Source organism: Megalobrama amblycephala, linkage group LG10 (genome assembly GCF_018812025.1).
Source record: "Megalobrama amblycephala isolate DHTTF-2021 linkage group LG10, ASM1881202v1, whole genome shotgun sequence".
In the NCBI taxonomy this organism is placed as follows: domain Eukaryota; kingdom Metazoa; phylum Chordata; class Actinopteri; order Cypriniformes; family Xenocyprididae; genus Megalobrama; species Megalobrama amblycephala.
Window position 1 is genome coordinate 4125885 of NC_063053.1, and position 17877 is coordinate 4143761.

Sequence of the window (17877 nt, forward strand, 5' to 3'; positions counted from 1 at the left end):
TTAAATCTGTAACATTATAAATGTCTTTCTGCCCTTTATGATCACTTTAATGCATCCTTGCAGAAAAAACAATCTGACAGACCCCACAATTTTGAACTCTAATGTACTAAGCGTTTATTTACTCAATTACCAAAGCCTGAATATTAAAGGGATCGTTCACCCAAAAATGAAAATTTGATGTTTATCTGCTTACCCCCAGCGCATCCAAGATGTAGGTGACTTTGTTTCTTCAGTAGAACACAAATGATGATTTTTAACTGCAACCGTTGCCGTCTTTCAGTCAAATAATGTGAGTGAATGGGAACTCTATCAATAAGAGTTGAAAAATCTTGCATAGACAAATCCAAATTAAACCCTGCGGCTTGTGACGACACATTGATGTCCTAAGACACTAAACGATCGGTTTGTGCGAGAAATTTTTTTACCTCTAAAACACCACATGTCCAACTGCCCTCCACATCCGGTTAATGAGGTCTGACTGCGCTCTGACAGCTGAAGTGATGTCTTGCACTCATTGAAGTATAAGCGCGAGACATCACTGCCGTTGTCAGAGCGCGATCAGACCTCACTAAGCGAGTGCTGAACGCAGTTGGACATAGTGGTGTTTTAGAGGTAAACAAATTATATAAATACTGTACGGTTTCTCGCACAAACCGATCGTTTGGTGTCTTAGGACATCAATGTGTCGTCACGAGCCGCAGGGTTTAATTTGGATTTGTCTATGCAAGTTTTTTCAACTCTTATTGATAGAGTTCCCATTCACTCGCATTATTTGACTGACAGACGGCAATGGTTGGAGTTAAAAATCATCATTTGTGTTCTACTGAAGAAACAAAGTCACCTACATCTTGGATGTCCTGGGGGTAAGCAGATAAACATCAAATTTTCATTTTTGGGTGAACTATCCCTTTAAGAGCAACAATTTCAATGTAAGCGTCTGAACACTAGAATAAATGCTGTGTCTGAGAATCTGTTTGTCCATTGATTTCAATGGGGATGGTGCATTGCAAAGTTATTAAAAAAAGCTTCATCATGTGAACAAAAGTTCAGAAACTTTTGCTGCATCACACGGAATTTCAGAGCAGCACAACAAAAGTTGCGCTTCTGGAAATCGCATTCACTCTCCACTCACTCAAAATACATCTTACAATATTCCTATTCCTATGTAATCACTTTGAGTGTCTCTCCTCATGATTTCAGAGTTGTGCTCTTGTTAGAGCTGGCGTTCCTCTCCCTGCAGTTACAGCAACATCAGATGGCGTCCGACTGCCTGAAGGAGCTCAGAGCCTCAAATGTCACCGTAAGTAGACCGATGTTTCCTCACAAAGCGCTTCTTTCCTTACTTATGCTTGCTCCCTGTTGTGTTTGTGAACACAAAGGTCTTGTATTCTGTTCTTGAAGGTTGGTCAGCGTATAATGATGGAGTGTGTGCAGTGTGAGCTCGACCTCAACAAGCACAGAGACGGAATGGAGAATTACTCCAGATCCAGTGTGGAGGTGCTGCTTCCTATTTTCTTCCTTTGCTGTGGAAACATTCATACCCAGAAGGCTTCAATGTTTTATTATCGTAGACTGTTTATGTTTGTGTTATTGGGAAAGTATTGGGAAGTGGTGATTTTAAAAAGGATATTAATATTGATTCGCAAACCATATAATCTCCTTGTGTGCTAGAGGTCTGATTTTTCCATCCAATCTCACAGTTTTTCCCCTCTCCAGAGCTGTTCATATATTCATTCATTCATTTTTTCTATAGCACATTTGAAACAACTCATGCTGGCCAAAGTAATTTACACAGTAAAACACATCAACAACATTTATAAACTGGACAAATAAACCGTGACACTTTACAATAAGGTTCCATTTGTTAATTTAACAATGAACAATATTTATAATGCATTTATTCATCTTAGTTCATGTTAATTTTAACATTTACTAATACATTATTAAAATCAAACTTGAATCTGTTAACATTATTTAATGGACCTGAGCTGAGATGAACTAACAGTGAACAGTTGTATTTTTATTAACTAACATTAACAGAGATGAATAAATACTGTAACATATGTGATACAAAATCTGTTTAATTTAGATCTGCTTATAATTCATTGGCAAACCCCATAAAATCTCATACAGTACAAAACAACAATTTGCCAGCGGGACAAAAACAAAACAAAACATATATATTATATGTTATATATTATATATGTTATATATTATATATTAGATGTTATATTCCCTGAAATCAATATCTTACAAATATCTGACTTGTGTTTCTTATTAAATTAATTATGTTTTAAGTGTTAAGATATTTGTGCTGGAAAACAAGTCAAAAATAGGGAGTAAGGAATTTTTTCATTAGGAATATTTTCAGGATTTATTTTTTCATTTTTTGCAGTGCCAAAATAGTTCCTACATGGCAGTTATTGTGTACTTAAAAATATTTCTATATAGCTTTTTTGTTTTATTTGAGTAATCTTAGTTCTTCAACATAGACATATCTATTTCAGTTTTTTTGTTTAAGTTGTTTAATTTTAAGAATGTAATATTTAGTATCTAATATTTATATTTATTTTACCTTTGTTTTAATACCGAAAACAAAACTAGAAGCCAAAAGAATTGCTGGAAAAATTTAAGTATGTTAATGACCATACAAAATCTGCACTCTTTACAATGACTGTCTCCACTACAAAAAGGCCACAAGTTCTTTATCTCTTTCAGATGAATATAAAGTTTCACATGCATTTCTAATAAAAGCAGTTTTAATTGCACCCTGTTTTGAGTGAAGGTCTTGGTTCTTGCAGCTCCAGTTAAGTGTAATCGTCCGGTTGGATGCGTTACTGCAGACGGCACTGAAGGAAGGAGACGCTCGGGTGACTCAAGCGGTGTGTGCGTGTCAGTGGAACGCGTGTCTTCCGCTCCTCCAACACAACCTCCGAAAGAGAGTCAAGAAACCTTTGCTCACACTCGCACGAGCGCTGGACAGCACAGACAGGTTTGTGTGAACTGCAAAAAAAGATGTTCTTCCTCAGTATTTCTGTCTTCTTTTCCCATACAAATATCTAAACATTCTTAAATCAAGATACATTTACTGGAGAAGCAAATGTATCTCTAGTAGATGTATCTTGATTTAAGAATGTTTAGAAATTTATACTGGAAACCATCATTTGGAAGAACATCATTTTTGAAAATACATGTTTCTTTCACTCCAGTGCATTTGTTATACTGTTTACTGTAGAAAAAATACATGAAGGGGTTATTTAGGTTCCCTTTCGTGGGAACTATCGACGCTACGTCAGTGACGTGATGGGAATCCTGTGCATTTTTGTGTTCGTGAAGCACTATTGTATCTAACCAATGAGAGAACGCGACGTCAGAGGCGGGTGACGTCACGGACCGGAACCTATAAAGCATGCCCGGAAACAAAGAACGCTAGCTTCTGTTGTCTTCAGTAAGCGCTATTTGTATCTTGTCTGTCTTATTTACTGTTGTTTGTCTACCATCTCGCCAAAAAGTGATCTCTTCGTCTGAGGACAAGAGTTTCCAAAACAAGTGAATAAGACACATACACATATATATAAAATGACGGAAAGCCAGCGTTTCACTAAGTGTGCACCTCCTTGCCCGCGATTCATCATGGCGGGGGATACACACGAGATGTGTGTGAAGTGCCTGGGAGTTGAGCACGCACAGGCAGCTCTCGAGGGGGCTGTCTGTGTGCACTGTGAGAGGCTCACTCTCAGGACGCTGCGCTCACGCCGAGCGCTCTTTGAGGAGGGCGCGGCGGCGAGTGTTCCCCGCGGGTCTGGTCCCGCTGCTGCCGAGGCACAGCGAAGGCTGCACTCGTGGGGTTCACAAATGGATCTAGTAGAGGGTGGAGAGACGGGCTCTGCCTTATCGCTCCCCTTACCTGCTAGATCTAGTGTCTCTCCGTTGGTGGTGGAAGCACACGCTGCGGTTTCTTCCCCCCAAAAGGAGGCACCGACACTGAATATATCTTCCTCCGAGGAGGTTGATGTTGAAGGTGTCGAGGGTGGAGATGAGGGACCGTCACCCTCATCTCCAGCCCATGAGGAGCTTATGGAGGTAGTGACCCGGGCAGTGGAAAAACTGAAAATAAGCTGGCCCGCGGAGGAAAGCGTTCCAAAAATAAAAAGCAAGCTAGATGAACGCTTTCTCCCAGCTAGGTCACTACCCCAGCGTCGGGGACTGCCGTTCTTTCCCGACCTCCCGACCGCGGCGATGCCTTCGTGCTCTGGTCATGTGGAAAAAGCCTTGGTTCCTGTCCCAGGGACCCGTGTTGGGAACTTCATGTCGTCGCGTAATGCTTATGACAGATGCGTCCCTCACGGGCTGGGGAGCGATCATGAGTGGTCGCTCAGCTCAAGGTCTTTGGGAGGTACACCAGGTCTCCTGGCACATAAATCAGCTGGAGATGCTGGCAGTGTTTCAGGCTCTGAAGCACTTCCTCCCCGACCTGAGGGGCCAACACTACGGTGGTCTCCTACATAAATCACCAAGGGGGATTGCAGTCTCGTCCACTATGCAAATTAGTCAGTCGCATCCTCCTGTGGACCCAAGGGAAATTTCTCTCGCTGAGGGCGGCGTATATTCCGGGGTATTTGAATATGGGGGCGGACGCTCTGTTGAGGCAGAGCGCGAGTCCGGGGGAATGGAAGCTTCACTCCGAGGTAGTGGAGCTTATATGGAAAACATTCGGTCGAGCGGAAGTCGATCTCTTTGCCACAGAGGAGTCAACTCAATGCCCTCTGTGGTACTCTCTGAGGCATCCAGCTCCTCTGGGGTTGGATGCCATGATACAGACGTGGCCGGGGCGGCGCCTGTATGCTTTTCCCCCAGTCTCTCTGCTCCCGGGAGTTTTGGACAAAGTCCGTCAGGAAGGGGTGGACTTAATATCGGTGGCTCCTTTCTGGCCAACGAGAATATGGTTTGCGGACCTAGTATCGCTTCTTCACGGCTCTCCTCTGGAGCTTCCAGTCAGACAGGATCTCCTGTCCCAAGCGGGGGGCATGATCTTACATCCCCGTCCAGGAATGTGGAAACTGTGGGCCTGGCCTCTGAGGGGGCAAGGCTCATAGAATCTGGTCTCCCAACCGAGGTTGTGGAGACCATCCTTCAGTCCAGGGCTCCATCTACAAGGAAGCTTTATATGTATAAGTGGAAGGTGTTCTCTACATGGTGTAGTCATCATAGGTTGGACCCAGTCCATTCATCTATCAGCTGTGTGCTTCAATTCCTTCAAGAAAAACTTTCAGAAGGTTTAACTCATTCCACGCTAAAAGTGTATGTTGCTGCTATTTCAGCCTATCATGTTCCTATGGGTGGTGTCTCGGTAGGTCGAGACCCCTTAGTCATTCGCTTCCTTCGTGGCGCACTCAGGCTGAGGCCTTCAGTACGCCCAAAATCTCCGACCTGGGATTTAGCCATTGTGTTACAGGGGTTGGCTGAGGCGCCCTTTGAACCTTTGGAAAATGTGTCAGATAAAATGCTTACATTGAAGACTGTGTTTTTACTGGCCATTTCATCTTTGAAAAGGATAGGGGACCTTCAAGCTCTTTCGGTTTTACCATCATGTTTAGAGTTTGCACCAGGCATGGTTAAGGCCTTTCTACATACAAGGCCTGGTTACATTCCTAAGGTCCCCACTAGGGTCCCAGGTCCTATCGTTTTGGAGGCTTTTTATCCCCCTCCGTTCATTAAACCGGATCAGGAAAGACTTAATCTGCTGTGCCCTGTGAGGGCATTGGACGCATATGTTCACAGAGCTGCCCTGTGGAGAAAATCAGACCAACTATTTGTATGTTATGGGTCCCCGAGTCGAGGGGGCCCAGCGTCCAAGCAGAGGATGAGTAAATGGGTGGTTGAGGCCATCGCATTGACTTATAAGGCCCTAGGGCACCCGTGCCCTTTGGATGTCAGGGCACACTCAACGAGAGGTATGGCTGCTTCATGTGCCCTTTGGATGTCAGGGCACACTCAACGAGAGGTATGGCTGCTTCAAGAGCTCATATGTCAGGGGTTTCCTTGGCTGATATTTGTGGTGCTGCTGGATGGTCATCCCAGCACACCTTCATCAGATTTTATAATCTTAATGTGAGTAGAACTCCGGGTGCTTTGGTTTTACAAGATAGTAGCCAGGCACTCGGAGGCACGGCGTAGTTGGGACAGCGTTCCCATCACGTCACTGACGTAGCGTCGATAGTTCCCACGAAAGGGAACGTCTTGGGTTACGAGTGTAACCCTTGTTCCCTGAGTAAGGGAACGAGACGCTACGTCATGTTGCCGTACCTCCAGCATGCCTGGAGCGCTTACTTCAGACATATCACAGAAGCTAGCGTTCTTTGTTTCCGGGCATGCTTTATAGGTTCCGGTCCGTGACGTCACCCGCCTCTGACGTCGCGTTCTCTCATTGGTTAGATACAATAGTGCTTCACGAACACAAAAATGCAGAGGATTCCCATCACGTCACTGACGTAGCGTCTCGTTCCCTTACTCAGGGAACAAGGGTTACACTAGTAACCCAAGACGTTTTCTGTTGAAGGCATTAAAAGAATAATTCACCCGGAAAAGAAAATTCTGTCATCATTTACTTTATTTTATGTATTTCTTTCCTATGTGAAACATAAAAAGAGATGTTTAGCAGAATATAAAACATGTTTATATAATGAAAGCAGACAGTGACCAGAGGCTCCAAAATAAGACAAAGAAAATCCTAAAATTAGTTACATGCACTATATTCTGTGTCTTCTGAAGTCATGTAATTCTTTGTGAAATTTAAGCAGGTGACACTTTATTTCGATGGTCCACTTTAGACATTCTACTGACTATAAGTAACTTTGCAACTACATGTCAACTTATTCTACTAACCTGAACCTGACAGTCTACTAATACTCTGAGTTAGTTGACATGTAGTTGTGAAGTTACTTATAGTTGGTAGAATGTCTAAAGTGGACTATCAATCTATCACTGATAATCTTCCCCTCTGCCACTTAACCCTCTGCTAACTGACTTTTTTTGTGTTGCATGGGAGAAGTAAAGTCATGCATTGTGCGTGTCTGTGTTTGTCCACAGCATGCTACTGGACGTGTTTAGTCAGGTTCATACTGAGCTGGCCGCTTTAGATGAGGAGGATGAAAAGCTGGAATCTGCCATGAAACATCTTGAGAAAGCCCTTCAGCTGGACAGTCACTCGGAGCATCTGTCCTCCTCCTTACGCCTCCTCCAGCTGCGCTTCTCCCTCCACAGCGCTCCCACGCGCACCGAGGACCAGGCCGCCAAACTCATACAACAGGTTTGGACACTGAAGATGAAGAGTCCACTTACAAAACCTCTTGAGTGGCTTTCCTCCGCACGTAGACAGCTGTCTTCTGAGGGGCCGTTCAGTCAGGGTCGGTTCTGTGCAGCTTGATGGAGTGCGAGAAAACAAAACATCTTGTGATGTGTTTTTCAAAAGAACTATTTTTAACTTGGCAACTGTGTCTTAAAATTGCTGCATGAGATGTTGAAAAATGGCAAGATGCGACACATAGACTAAAAATAACAGAGACGGAACAAAAATAATGTGTCCTGTATGAATGGCCCCTTCAACAGCATCCTGAAATGCAACCTCGGTAGTGCTTTGCATTCTGAGAAATGACTTTGATATAAATTATACATGCCACTCTGCATAAGAATGTTGTAAAAAATTTAAAATACACTACCATTCAAAGGGTTGGGGTCAGTAAGATTTCTTTTAAAAAGAAATTTATATTTTTATTCATCAAGGATGCATTAAATTGACCAAAAGTGACATTAAAGATTCTATTTCAAATAAAAAGAATTTATGTCAAATAAATGCTGTTCTTTTGAACTTTCTATTCATCAAAGAATCCTGAGAAATCAAATGTATCAAGGTTTCCACAAAAATGTGAAGCAGCACAACTGTTTTCAACAATGATAATATTTAGAAATGTTTCTTGAGCAGCAAATCAGCATATTAGAATGATTTCTGAAGGATCATGTGACTCTGAAGACTGGAGTAATGATGCTGAAAATTCAGCTTTGATCACTGGAATAAATTACATTTTACTATATATTCACATAGAAAACAGCTATTTTACATTGTAATAATAGTTCACAATTTTTACTGTATTTTTGATCAAATAAATGCAGCCTTGGTGAGCAGATATTTTTAAAAAGCATTAAATAATCTTTCCAACCCCACTATTTGAACAGTAGTGTATCGTGGATGTGAAAACCTCACCTCTAATGCCTTAACATGCTGTTCAGATGAGCAGCTCACTATAGGTTTAGTATCAGAGCTGTGCTCTTTGTACTGTATTGATTATGTAATATTATCTTAGGCTACAGAAGGAAGAGGGCGTGAGATTTTGAAAAAGCGACGCCCGCTGCTGGTTAGTGCTGGAATCGCTCTGGCACCTGATGCTTTCCAAACCGTCCTGGAGGCTGACCGTAAAATCAAAGGTTAGAGATTTTGATCTCATTTTACTTTCATTTGTGCGACTACCAGTAGCCTCAGCCTTAAACAGCAACTGTCTTTATTAGGGTTACGATTTGAGCTTCATATTCTGTTTTCTTTCTACAGGTCATAATTGTAATGTGATGAGAACAGAAATATCAACACACTAATATGTGAAACAGGTTTATGCTGTTATTCAAAGGTCTGGCTATGAGACATTATGCTGATAATAGCATAGACGTGCCATCTGACAAATTCCCATGTCAGATCTACATGTGGAATATCAATTCAGCCCTCCTTTAGTCCCATAAGTCAGTGTGTAATCAATGCCTGCTCTCCCTGCCGACAGCCTGAGGCAGACAGACTGATGCGTTTGATCTGTGCCCTATCTGTCGAAGATCAGCGGAGCTTTCTTAATACTGTTACACACGTCACTGCCGCAGTGATCTGACAGACAGCATTTGTCCTGACAGATCTGCTGACTACATACAGTGGGTACGGAAAGTATTCAGACCCCCTTAAATTTTTCACTCTTTGTTATATTGCAGCCATTTGCTAAAATCATTTAAGTTCATTAATGTACACACAGCACCCCATATTGACAGAAAAACACAGAATTGTTGACATTTTTGCAGATTTATTAAAAAAGAAAAACTGAAATATCACATGGTCCTAAGTATTCAGACCCTTTTCTGTGACACTCATATATTTAACTCAGGTGCTGTCCATTTCTTCTGATCATCCTTGAGATGGTTCTACACCTTCATTTGAGTCCAGCCATGTTTGATTATACTGATTCGGACTTGATTAGGAAAGCCACACACCTGTCTATATAAGACCTTACAGCTCACAGTGCATGTCAGAGCAAATGAGAATCATGAGGTCAAAGGAACTGCCTGAAGAGCTCAGAGACAGAATTGTGGCAAGGCACAGATCTGGCCAAGGTTACAAAAAAATTTCTGCTGCACTTAAGGTTCCTAAGAGCACAGTGGCCTCCATAATCCTTCAATGGAAGACGTTTGGGACGACCAGAACCCTTCCTAGAGCTGGCCGTCCGGCCAAACTGAGCTATCGGGGGAGAAGAGCCTTGGTGAGAGAGGTAAAGAAGAACCCAAAGATCACTGTGGCTGAGCTCCAGAGATGCAGTCGGGAGATGGGAGAAAGTTGTAGAAAGTCAACCATCACTGCAGCCCTCCACCAGTCGGGGCTTTATGGCAGAGTGGCCCGACGGAAACCTCTCCTCAGCGCAAGACACATGAAAGCCCGCATGGAGTTTGCTAAAAAACACCTGAAGGACTCCAAGATGGTGAGAAATAAGATTTATCTCTAGTCTGATGAGACCAAGATAGAACTTTTTGGCCTTAATTCTAAGCGGTATGTGTGGAGAAAACCAGGCACTGCTCATCACCTGTCCAATACAGTCCCAACAGTGAAGCATGGTGGTGGCAGCATCATGCTGTGGGGGTGTTTTTCAGCTGCAGGGACAGGACGACTGGTTGCAATCGAGGGAAAGATGAATGCGGCCAAGTACAGGGATATCCTGGACGAAAACCTTCTCCAGAGTGCTCAGGACCTCAGACTGGGCCGAAGGTTTGCCTTCCAACAAGACAATGACCCTAAGCACACAGCTAAAATAACGAAGGAGTGGCTTCACAACAACTCCGTGACTGTTCTTGAATGGCCCAGCCAGAGCCCTGACTTAAACCCAATTGAGCATCTCTGGAGAGACCTAAAAATGGCTGTCCACCAACGTTTACCATCCAACCTGACAGAACTGGAGAGGATCTGCAAGGAGGAATGGCAGAGTATGAAAAACTTGTTGCATCTTTCCCAAAAAGACTCATGGCTGTATTAGATCAAAAGGGTGCTTCTACTAAATACTGAGCAAAGGGTCTGAATACTTAGGACCATGTGATATTTCAGTTTTTATTTTTTAATAAATCTGCAAAAATGTCAACAATTTTGTGTTTTTCTGTCAATATGGGGTGCTGTGTGTACATTAATGAGGAAAAACTTAAATGATTTTAGCAAACGGCTGCAATATAACAAAGAGTGAAAAATTTAAGGGGGTCTGAATACTTTCCGTACCCACTGTATGTGTAATAAATCATTATATATTTTTGTTTTTTGTAAATGTTATACTTTAAAGAGATAGTTAACACAAAAATGAAAAGTAAAAGGTTAGTTCACCCAAAAATTTAAATTCTGTCATTAATTACTCACCCTCATGTCGTTCCACAAATTAAGATATTTTTGATGAAATCCGAGAGCTCTCTCACTCCTCCATGGACAGCAATTTAATTACCACTTTCAACACCCAGAAAGGTACTAAAGACATCATTAAAATAGTCCATGTGACTACAGTGGTTCAACCTTAATTTTATGAAGCGACGAGATACTTTTTCTGTGGAAAAACAAAACAAAAAACGACTTTATTCATCAGTTTCTTGAACAAAGGTCTTATGGGTTTTGAATGACATGAGGGTGAGTAATTAATGACAGAATTTTTGGGTGAACTAACCCTTTCCATCATCATTTACTCACCCTGGTGTTGTTCTAATGCTGTAAACCCTTCTTTCTTTCAAGCTTTTAAAAAAGATGCGAAAGTATCACAGAATGATCTCTCGCTACACGTGTCGTATATTCCAAGTGTTCTACGGGTTTACGATAGGGTTTGGTGAAAAGCAAAACGAAAATCCTGATCTTGGTCGTTGGTCTTCTGTGCTCGACTGCTCATTCGTGAGACTCTATTATACTATCTGTTATATAAAATTACTCTTAGTGTAAAATAAGATTTTGTTCATACCGCCCACCATGAGGATGTTTGTCCACAGACATTCTTCACTGTCATGTTGTTGCTGACAGCAGTGCCTGCAGCTCTGTAGCCTGAAGCTCATGATGACCTTAGTATTATTATTAATCATTGTATTAGCATGAGTTTGTTTACCGAACAAGTCTTTTTAAACTATTCAGTCAGTGCCTGAAGGCAATTCATGCAATTCCACCGATACCAGATTCATCCGTGTCGACAATGCTTTTGAAGACAGATTGAACTAATTTTATTGTATTTTGTGGTTCTGTTTTTCTAGTTGATGGAGCACAAGATTATCTGACGCAGCTCGCTGCTAAAGCCCGACATCACATCACCTGTGTGCAGAAGGTTGAAGGTCATTTGGCTGGACTTGACAAGTGCTCAGATGACAAAGAGAGGTGTGTGTGTGTGTGTATGTGTGTCTGTGTTTTACTCCCCATGTTGCTCGTTTACAAGATGCTAATATGTTGGAATAGTTATTTACACTGTCAGAGAAAAGTTTGGAATAATTGTGATTAGGGCTGCATTTATTTGATCAAAAATACAGTAAAATTGTGAAATATTATTATGATTTAAAATAGCCGTTTTCTATGTGAATACATAGTAAAATGTAATTTATTCCTGTGATCAAATCTGAATTTTCAGCATCATTACTCCAGTCTTCAGTGTCACATGATCCTTCAGAAATCATTCTAATATGATGATTTGCTGCTCAAGAAACATTTCTGATTATTATCAATGTTAAAAACAGTTGTGCTGCTTCATATTTTTGTGGAAACCTTGATGCATTTTGTTTTTCAGTATTCTTTGATGAATATAAAGTTTAAAAGAACAGCATTTATTTGAAACAGCAATATTTTGTAACACATAGAAAGCAATTATTTGAAATTGAAATAATATTTCACAATTTTTACTGTACTTTTGATGAAACAAATGCAGCCTTCGTGAGCAGAAGAGACTTCTTTCAACAACATTAAAAAGAATCTTCATTATTCCAAAAAACATTTGACTGGTAGTCTAGTTAACCATAAGTTTGGGAGTGATTCATTTTACTCTCACAAATGAATGTAGTTGTTAAATCTAAAAATTGTGCACATGTTTTACTCACTCCCAAAAGCATCAAAGACTGTATGTGTTCATTAAAACAAGGCTGGCTATGGACTTACTGCTTCACACTAGAATTCATCATTATATAGTTCTGTTCTCAAGGCTACATACGGGCCCACCAGGACATCATTACAGGGAAAAAAAAATTCTGTTTTTCTTCCACGAGGAGGGAACATGTGAATAAAACCAGCAGAGCCAAAGGAGGAATTCATTATTTCGTATGACTGAAGTGAAGACGCAGAGGAAATTGCAGATTGAAATGTTTGGTCTCATGTTCTTTCTGTGTTGTTTGTTTCTTTGACAGGGTGAAATTATGGGGGTCACTGGCCAAGACTGCCCGAAAACAGGAGGTTTTTGATGTGTGCCGGGCGGCCTGTCGCTTCTGTCTGCTTTATGATGACGGACGATGGAAAAACACAAGTAAGTGACCCCCACGAGAGCGAGGGATAACGAAATGATGTATGTGGTGGAAATAGCTCATTTTTCAAAATAAGTTTACAGGAGAAGTATGTAATATTAAACTAATTTCTGGTTTCCCATTTAATGTTCATACTCTCTATAGGGGAAGTAAGTCATACATAAGTTGATTTCCCTGAAGAATGAAACACTTGCATGCGTTTTTATGTTTGCAGTTCTGTTTGTTGATGTTAGTATCATAGAAATGACACAATTCACAATATTTGGAATATGCAATTATTTATTGCTTTTATTTTAGTGCAAACTAATTTCTACTTGGATTTTGGACATTTCTTTCCTAGATATTAAGTGTAGAATTAATCCATTTTACCTTTCAGAAGTATGTTTTTACTTTATGCACACTTATGTTTGCTGGTTTTATTGATTATCTTCAAAGATTTATTTAGGCTTTCGTTTCAAGCTTTTCTTTAAAGTCTTAAAAATCCATGAGTGATGCCTAGAACAGATAAGAATGATTCGATCCATCTGTCATTTATCATTAATGTTTCACAAGCCTAAACTAAAGCTTTGAGTCTTCTGAGAGTCATCTATTTCATCATCGCGCCGAAGTGACCGATGAGTTAATCTTCATTGATTCTGAGAAATAGAAAGATAAACAGTGTTGTTTATTTACATAAATGAATCGAGCTGCTAGTGAATAAGATCCTGATGCTGCATTCAAATCATGTCAGAATTGAAGGCATGACGAAACGAGACCAAGGCGTCGTAATCACCAGTGGGAAGATCAGGATGTTTCAATTAGGGAATCATGTCAGAAGCAAACTGATCCCAATCTGTCATAATTCTGAATAGTGACAGTACAATTCGGTTTGTATGCATTTTCACAGGCTTGTGTGAGAACCACATTTCTAATCTGAAGGTTTATAACATTAGCATGTGAGTTCTAATGATTGAATCAATCATTGTAGGTAAACACAAGAACAGAGTGAGTCCAGAGCTGAGAAACCAGACTGACGAGCTCACGCAGAGAGAGCTGCTGCGTCTGTTAGCTGAGGTCCGTTTCATCAACGCTGAGGTACAAACTGCTGCTTTCTTACTAAACTCTTCCCTCATAATGCATATTGTAAATTATGTTTGATTCCAAACCAGTTAAGCGCAAACCCAACACCCCAACAGCCAATCAGTGATAAAATTCAGGACCCTAAACACTATCAAATGCTAATGAAATCTTTAGAATCAGGTTTGCACTGAACTCTCTGCTGCTGTTCGGTCATTTTTGACTGAAAAATTTTACGTTTTTTTTTTACTTCATTGGAATGGTACAAAACTTGGTAAAGGTTTTGGCACTTGCTATGTGAACACAACAAAAAATCATAGACATGATTCGAAAAGATTACATGGTCCTGAAAGACATAGTCACACTTGTATTGTTCGTGGCCTGGAAAAGAATGCAAGACGAATCTCATCTAGTGGAAGCGTTTGGAACTGCGCTTTTTCTGCGAAACAAAATCTGACTGAAAGCTTATTTTTTGAGATATCAACTTTAAAGGTGCCCTAGAACGTCTTTTTAAAAGATGTAATATATGTCTAAGTTGTCCACTGAATGTGTCTGTGAAGTTTCAGCTCAAAATACCCCTTAGATTTTTTTAAATTAATTTTTTTAACTGTCTATTTTCTATATTAACTATGCACCGATATATAGGCTGCGGCCCCTTTAATTCTCGTACTCCCCCGCCCCCGGAGCTCGCGCTTGCCTTGAACAGCATAAACAAAGTTCACACAGCTAATATAACCCTCAAATGGATCTGTACAAAGTGTTCGTCATGCAGCATGTCTAATCGCATAAGTATAGTATTTATTTGGATGTTTACATTTGATTCTGAATGAGTTTGATAGTGCTCTGTGGCTAAAGCTAACATTACACACTGTTGGAGAGATTTATAAAGAATGAAGTTGTGTTTATGAATTATACAGACTGCAAGTGTTTAAAAAAGGAAAATAGCGACGGCTCTTGTCTCCATGAATACAGTAAGAAACGATGGTAACTTTAACCACATTTAACAGTACTTTAGCAACATGCTAACAAAACATTTAGAAAGACAATTTACAAATATCACTAAAAATATCATGATATCATGGATCATGTCAGTTATTATTGCTCCATCTGCCATTTTTCGCTATTGTTCTTGCTTGCTTACCTAGTCTGATGATTCAGCTGTGCACAGATCCAGACATTAATACTGGCTGCCCTTGTCTAATGGCTTGAACATGAGCTGGCATATGCAAATATTGGGGGCGTACATATTAATGATCCCGACTGTTACGTAACAGTCAGTGTTATGTTGAGATTCGCTTGTTCTTCAGAGGTCTTTTAAACAAATGAGATTTATATAAGAAGGAGGAAACAATGGAGTTTGAAACTCAGTGTATGTCTTTTCCATGTACTGAACTCTTGTTATTCAACTATGCCAAGGTAAATTCAGTATTTAATTCTAGGGCACCTTTAAATTTGTAACACAACTTGTATAGATTTCTGGCTTTGATTTTCTCACAGTTTTAGAGTAAAACATGTTTTGGAAAATATACATTTCATATAAAATTAGTATAGTATTTTTGTGCATTTTTCTTAATAATAAACTTCTATCACTTTTTTTTAGACTTTTTATTTTTATTTTTTTAAGTTTTTTAACTTGAGCAATAATCTGCCAAATAATCCGTCTTCTTTAAAAAGAGACCAAACTTCAATCTGTGTTTCAAAGATTCAAGATTTACCACAGTTTAAGTTGGACATTTCATTTTCAGGTCCATGCTCTAAAAGTGAATAAATGGATTATAACTACTGCATATAAATATAATTTTTGCAGTAAAATACAAAATATTAAATAAAAAACATTATTAAACTAAAATATACTACATTCATTTAATTGAAATAAACTCATTTTTGGTTATTTGACCACCACGCGAGGAACAACAGAGGCTTAAATGGTTTGTGGGGAAGAAATCCTCTGTCAATTATACATCATTCATTATAATATATTATACATTTATACATAAATTATCATGATTATATCTGCTTCGGAAGTAATAATATGGATTCCATTATTATAATGCATATATAATATTATATTATTATTATTATATGTTTTTAAAGAAAATGCTCATCTAACATTCTGTCATCATTTATTCACCCTCACTTCCTTTGTTCTCTGGAGCTCAAAAGAAGAATTTGTAAATTGTGTTTTTGTAAATGTCATATGAAAATGATATGCATGAAAATGAATAAATTATCCTCCTTGTTCCACAGCATATGGGTTTGTAAGTCAGTAAATAATAATATAATTGTAATTTTGGGTGAAATACTCCTTCACACATTTTAAGAAATCAAGAAAATGAAGATGTCTCACTCAATAATGTGAAGTTCTTTTAATGACTGCATTAGACCTCCAGGATCATCTGTGTAATTATGTCTTCAGAGACACGTTTCCTTTGAACTGCACGTACAGATTTGGCACACTGAATTCGGTGTGAGACAAAGAAGTGATGACCTTGACAAAAGCAGAGGCCTGTCGGAGCAACTTCTCTTTGATAGCGCATCACTTTGTTCTCGGCGAATATGTTTCCTCTGTTTTTGAAGGGGTTGATTTTTCAAAAGGCGTCCTTTTAATTTGTTGAGTGTGCCATCCGGGGGAAGTGAAAGGATGTGAGTTCCTCGTGGACTTGCGAGGCTTTGATCCTCAGTCATCCTGTGTTAACCGTGTGGGCCGTTGGCTCCCGTCAGCCCCGTCTGCACAGACGACGCTGACTGCAGACCCTCGTGAACTGGAAGAGGATTTACAGACAGAACTGAACCACATCCTCACTGATTCACGAGTCTCTAAAGATACAATGACAATGATACTAATGATTTTTCTAAAAATTATATCTGGATAATTAAGTAAACCGAAGTTGCTTCAGTCCAGTTGAAATATTACTAACAATATCAAAGTTATTATGTTTACTTGATAAAAATCAGTGAAGATTTCACAGCAGAAAGACACGAGCTGAAGGAGGACATTTGTACAATTGTACTAAAAGACTTTTACTTGATAAAACAGTCTAAACTATCAATCAGACGACAGAAGGACTGTAGTAGATTGTGTGCGACAGATTTATCAGCAAAGTTTTGATCATGTTTAGCATTAAGAAAATATGCCTTAGAAATATGCGTAATGAATCTGATACAATAGGATTTATAGGGTTGATTAAATACACCAGAAATATTTGTTGTTATAGGTGCATAACAAAAAAATATGAAGCAAACAAGTTCTCAGCAAATTTGGGATCCCATAAAGCACAGTATTGTGTTGTCTAGGTAACCATCCTTAAACTCCGCTCTGAGGGGGTGGAACTGAATGGCTCCGCTGTAGCACCTGATGAAAGACGGACACGCCCACCTGAGGATGATGCCCACTGGACCCTGTACAGGTGAACAAAAGCACTCTTATTTTAGTATCACTGATATTAATAACTCTGACTCCTTTACACACATCCTTGACATACTCTCATCTCAAAAACTGATTGGATGTTAAGCATGTTATATTAAGCTCCTGCTGCTGATGTGGACCTGAACAGACAAGATAATCACAGAGAGCTGTTCTATTCCACATCCCAGCATGCATTAAATGACTTTCTCAAATTATAAGCCACATGAAACAATAAGCTTGCGACTCACAGCTAGATAAAGAAAGCTCACAGACACCCTGTGCATCACGAACAGACCCGCTGATCACATATTCAGCAGCATCAAGAACACAGCGGCATTCATGTGAGCGCAAACTATTACACATGCTGCTCTAATATATACCGGCCATCCAAATGAGATTAGATGAAATTAGATTCGGCTTTATTGTGTACAGAGTCAGTGTAATTCAGTTAGCAACTAACCAGAAGCTGCAACATAGAATTTAAATACATCTTATGGTATGTGCAAATTGCCATATGATCATTGTGTTAACATAAAGGCATCATAAAAGTGCAGAATACAATAGTAAAATGTTAAAAATGTTATAAACTATGAAGTTGTTGG

At 39.7% G+C, this 17877-nt stretch overlaps 1 protein-coding gene across 1 annotated transcript in view; it reads left to right on the top strand.

Moving 5' to 3' along the window:
• The window catches only part of LOC125276504 (cilia- and flagella-associated protein 46), a 99871-nt gene that overhangs the window by 23205 nt on the left and 58789 nt on the right, over positions 1-17877 (top strand). Inside the window, exons 9-17 of the mRNA XM_048204031.1 lie at positions 1201-1300; positions 1402-1497; positions 2802-2992; positions 7090-7309; positions 8361-8481; positions 11566-11686; positions 12700-12815; positions 13781-13887; positions 17164-17276. Coding sequence (XP_048059988.1) covers positions 1201-1300; positions 1402-1497; positions 2802-2992; positions 7090-7309; positions 8361-8481; positions 11566-11686; positions 12700-12815; positions 13781-13887; positions 17164-17276 — 1185 coding nt within the window. The remainder of the gene's footprint in view (positions 1-1200; positions 1301-1401; positions 1498-2801; positions 2993-7089; positions 7310-8360; positions 8482-11565; positions 11687-12699; positions 12816-13780; positions 13888-17163; positions 17277-17877) is intronic.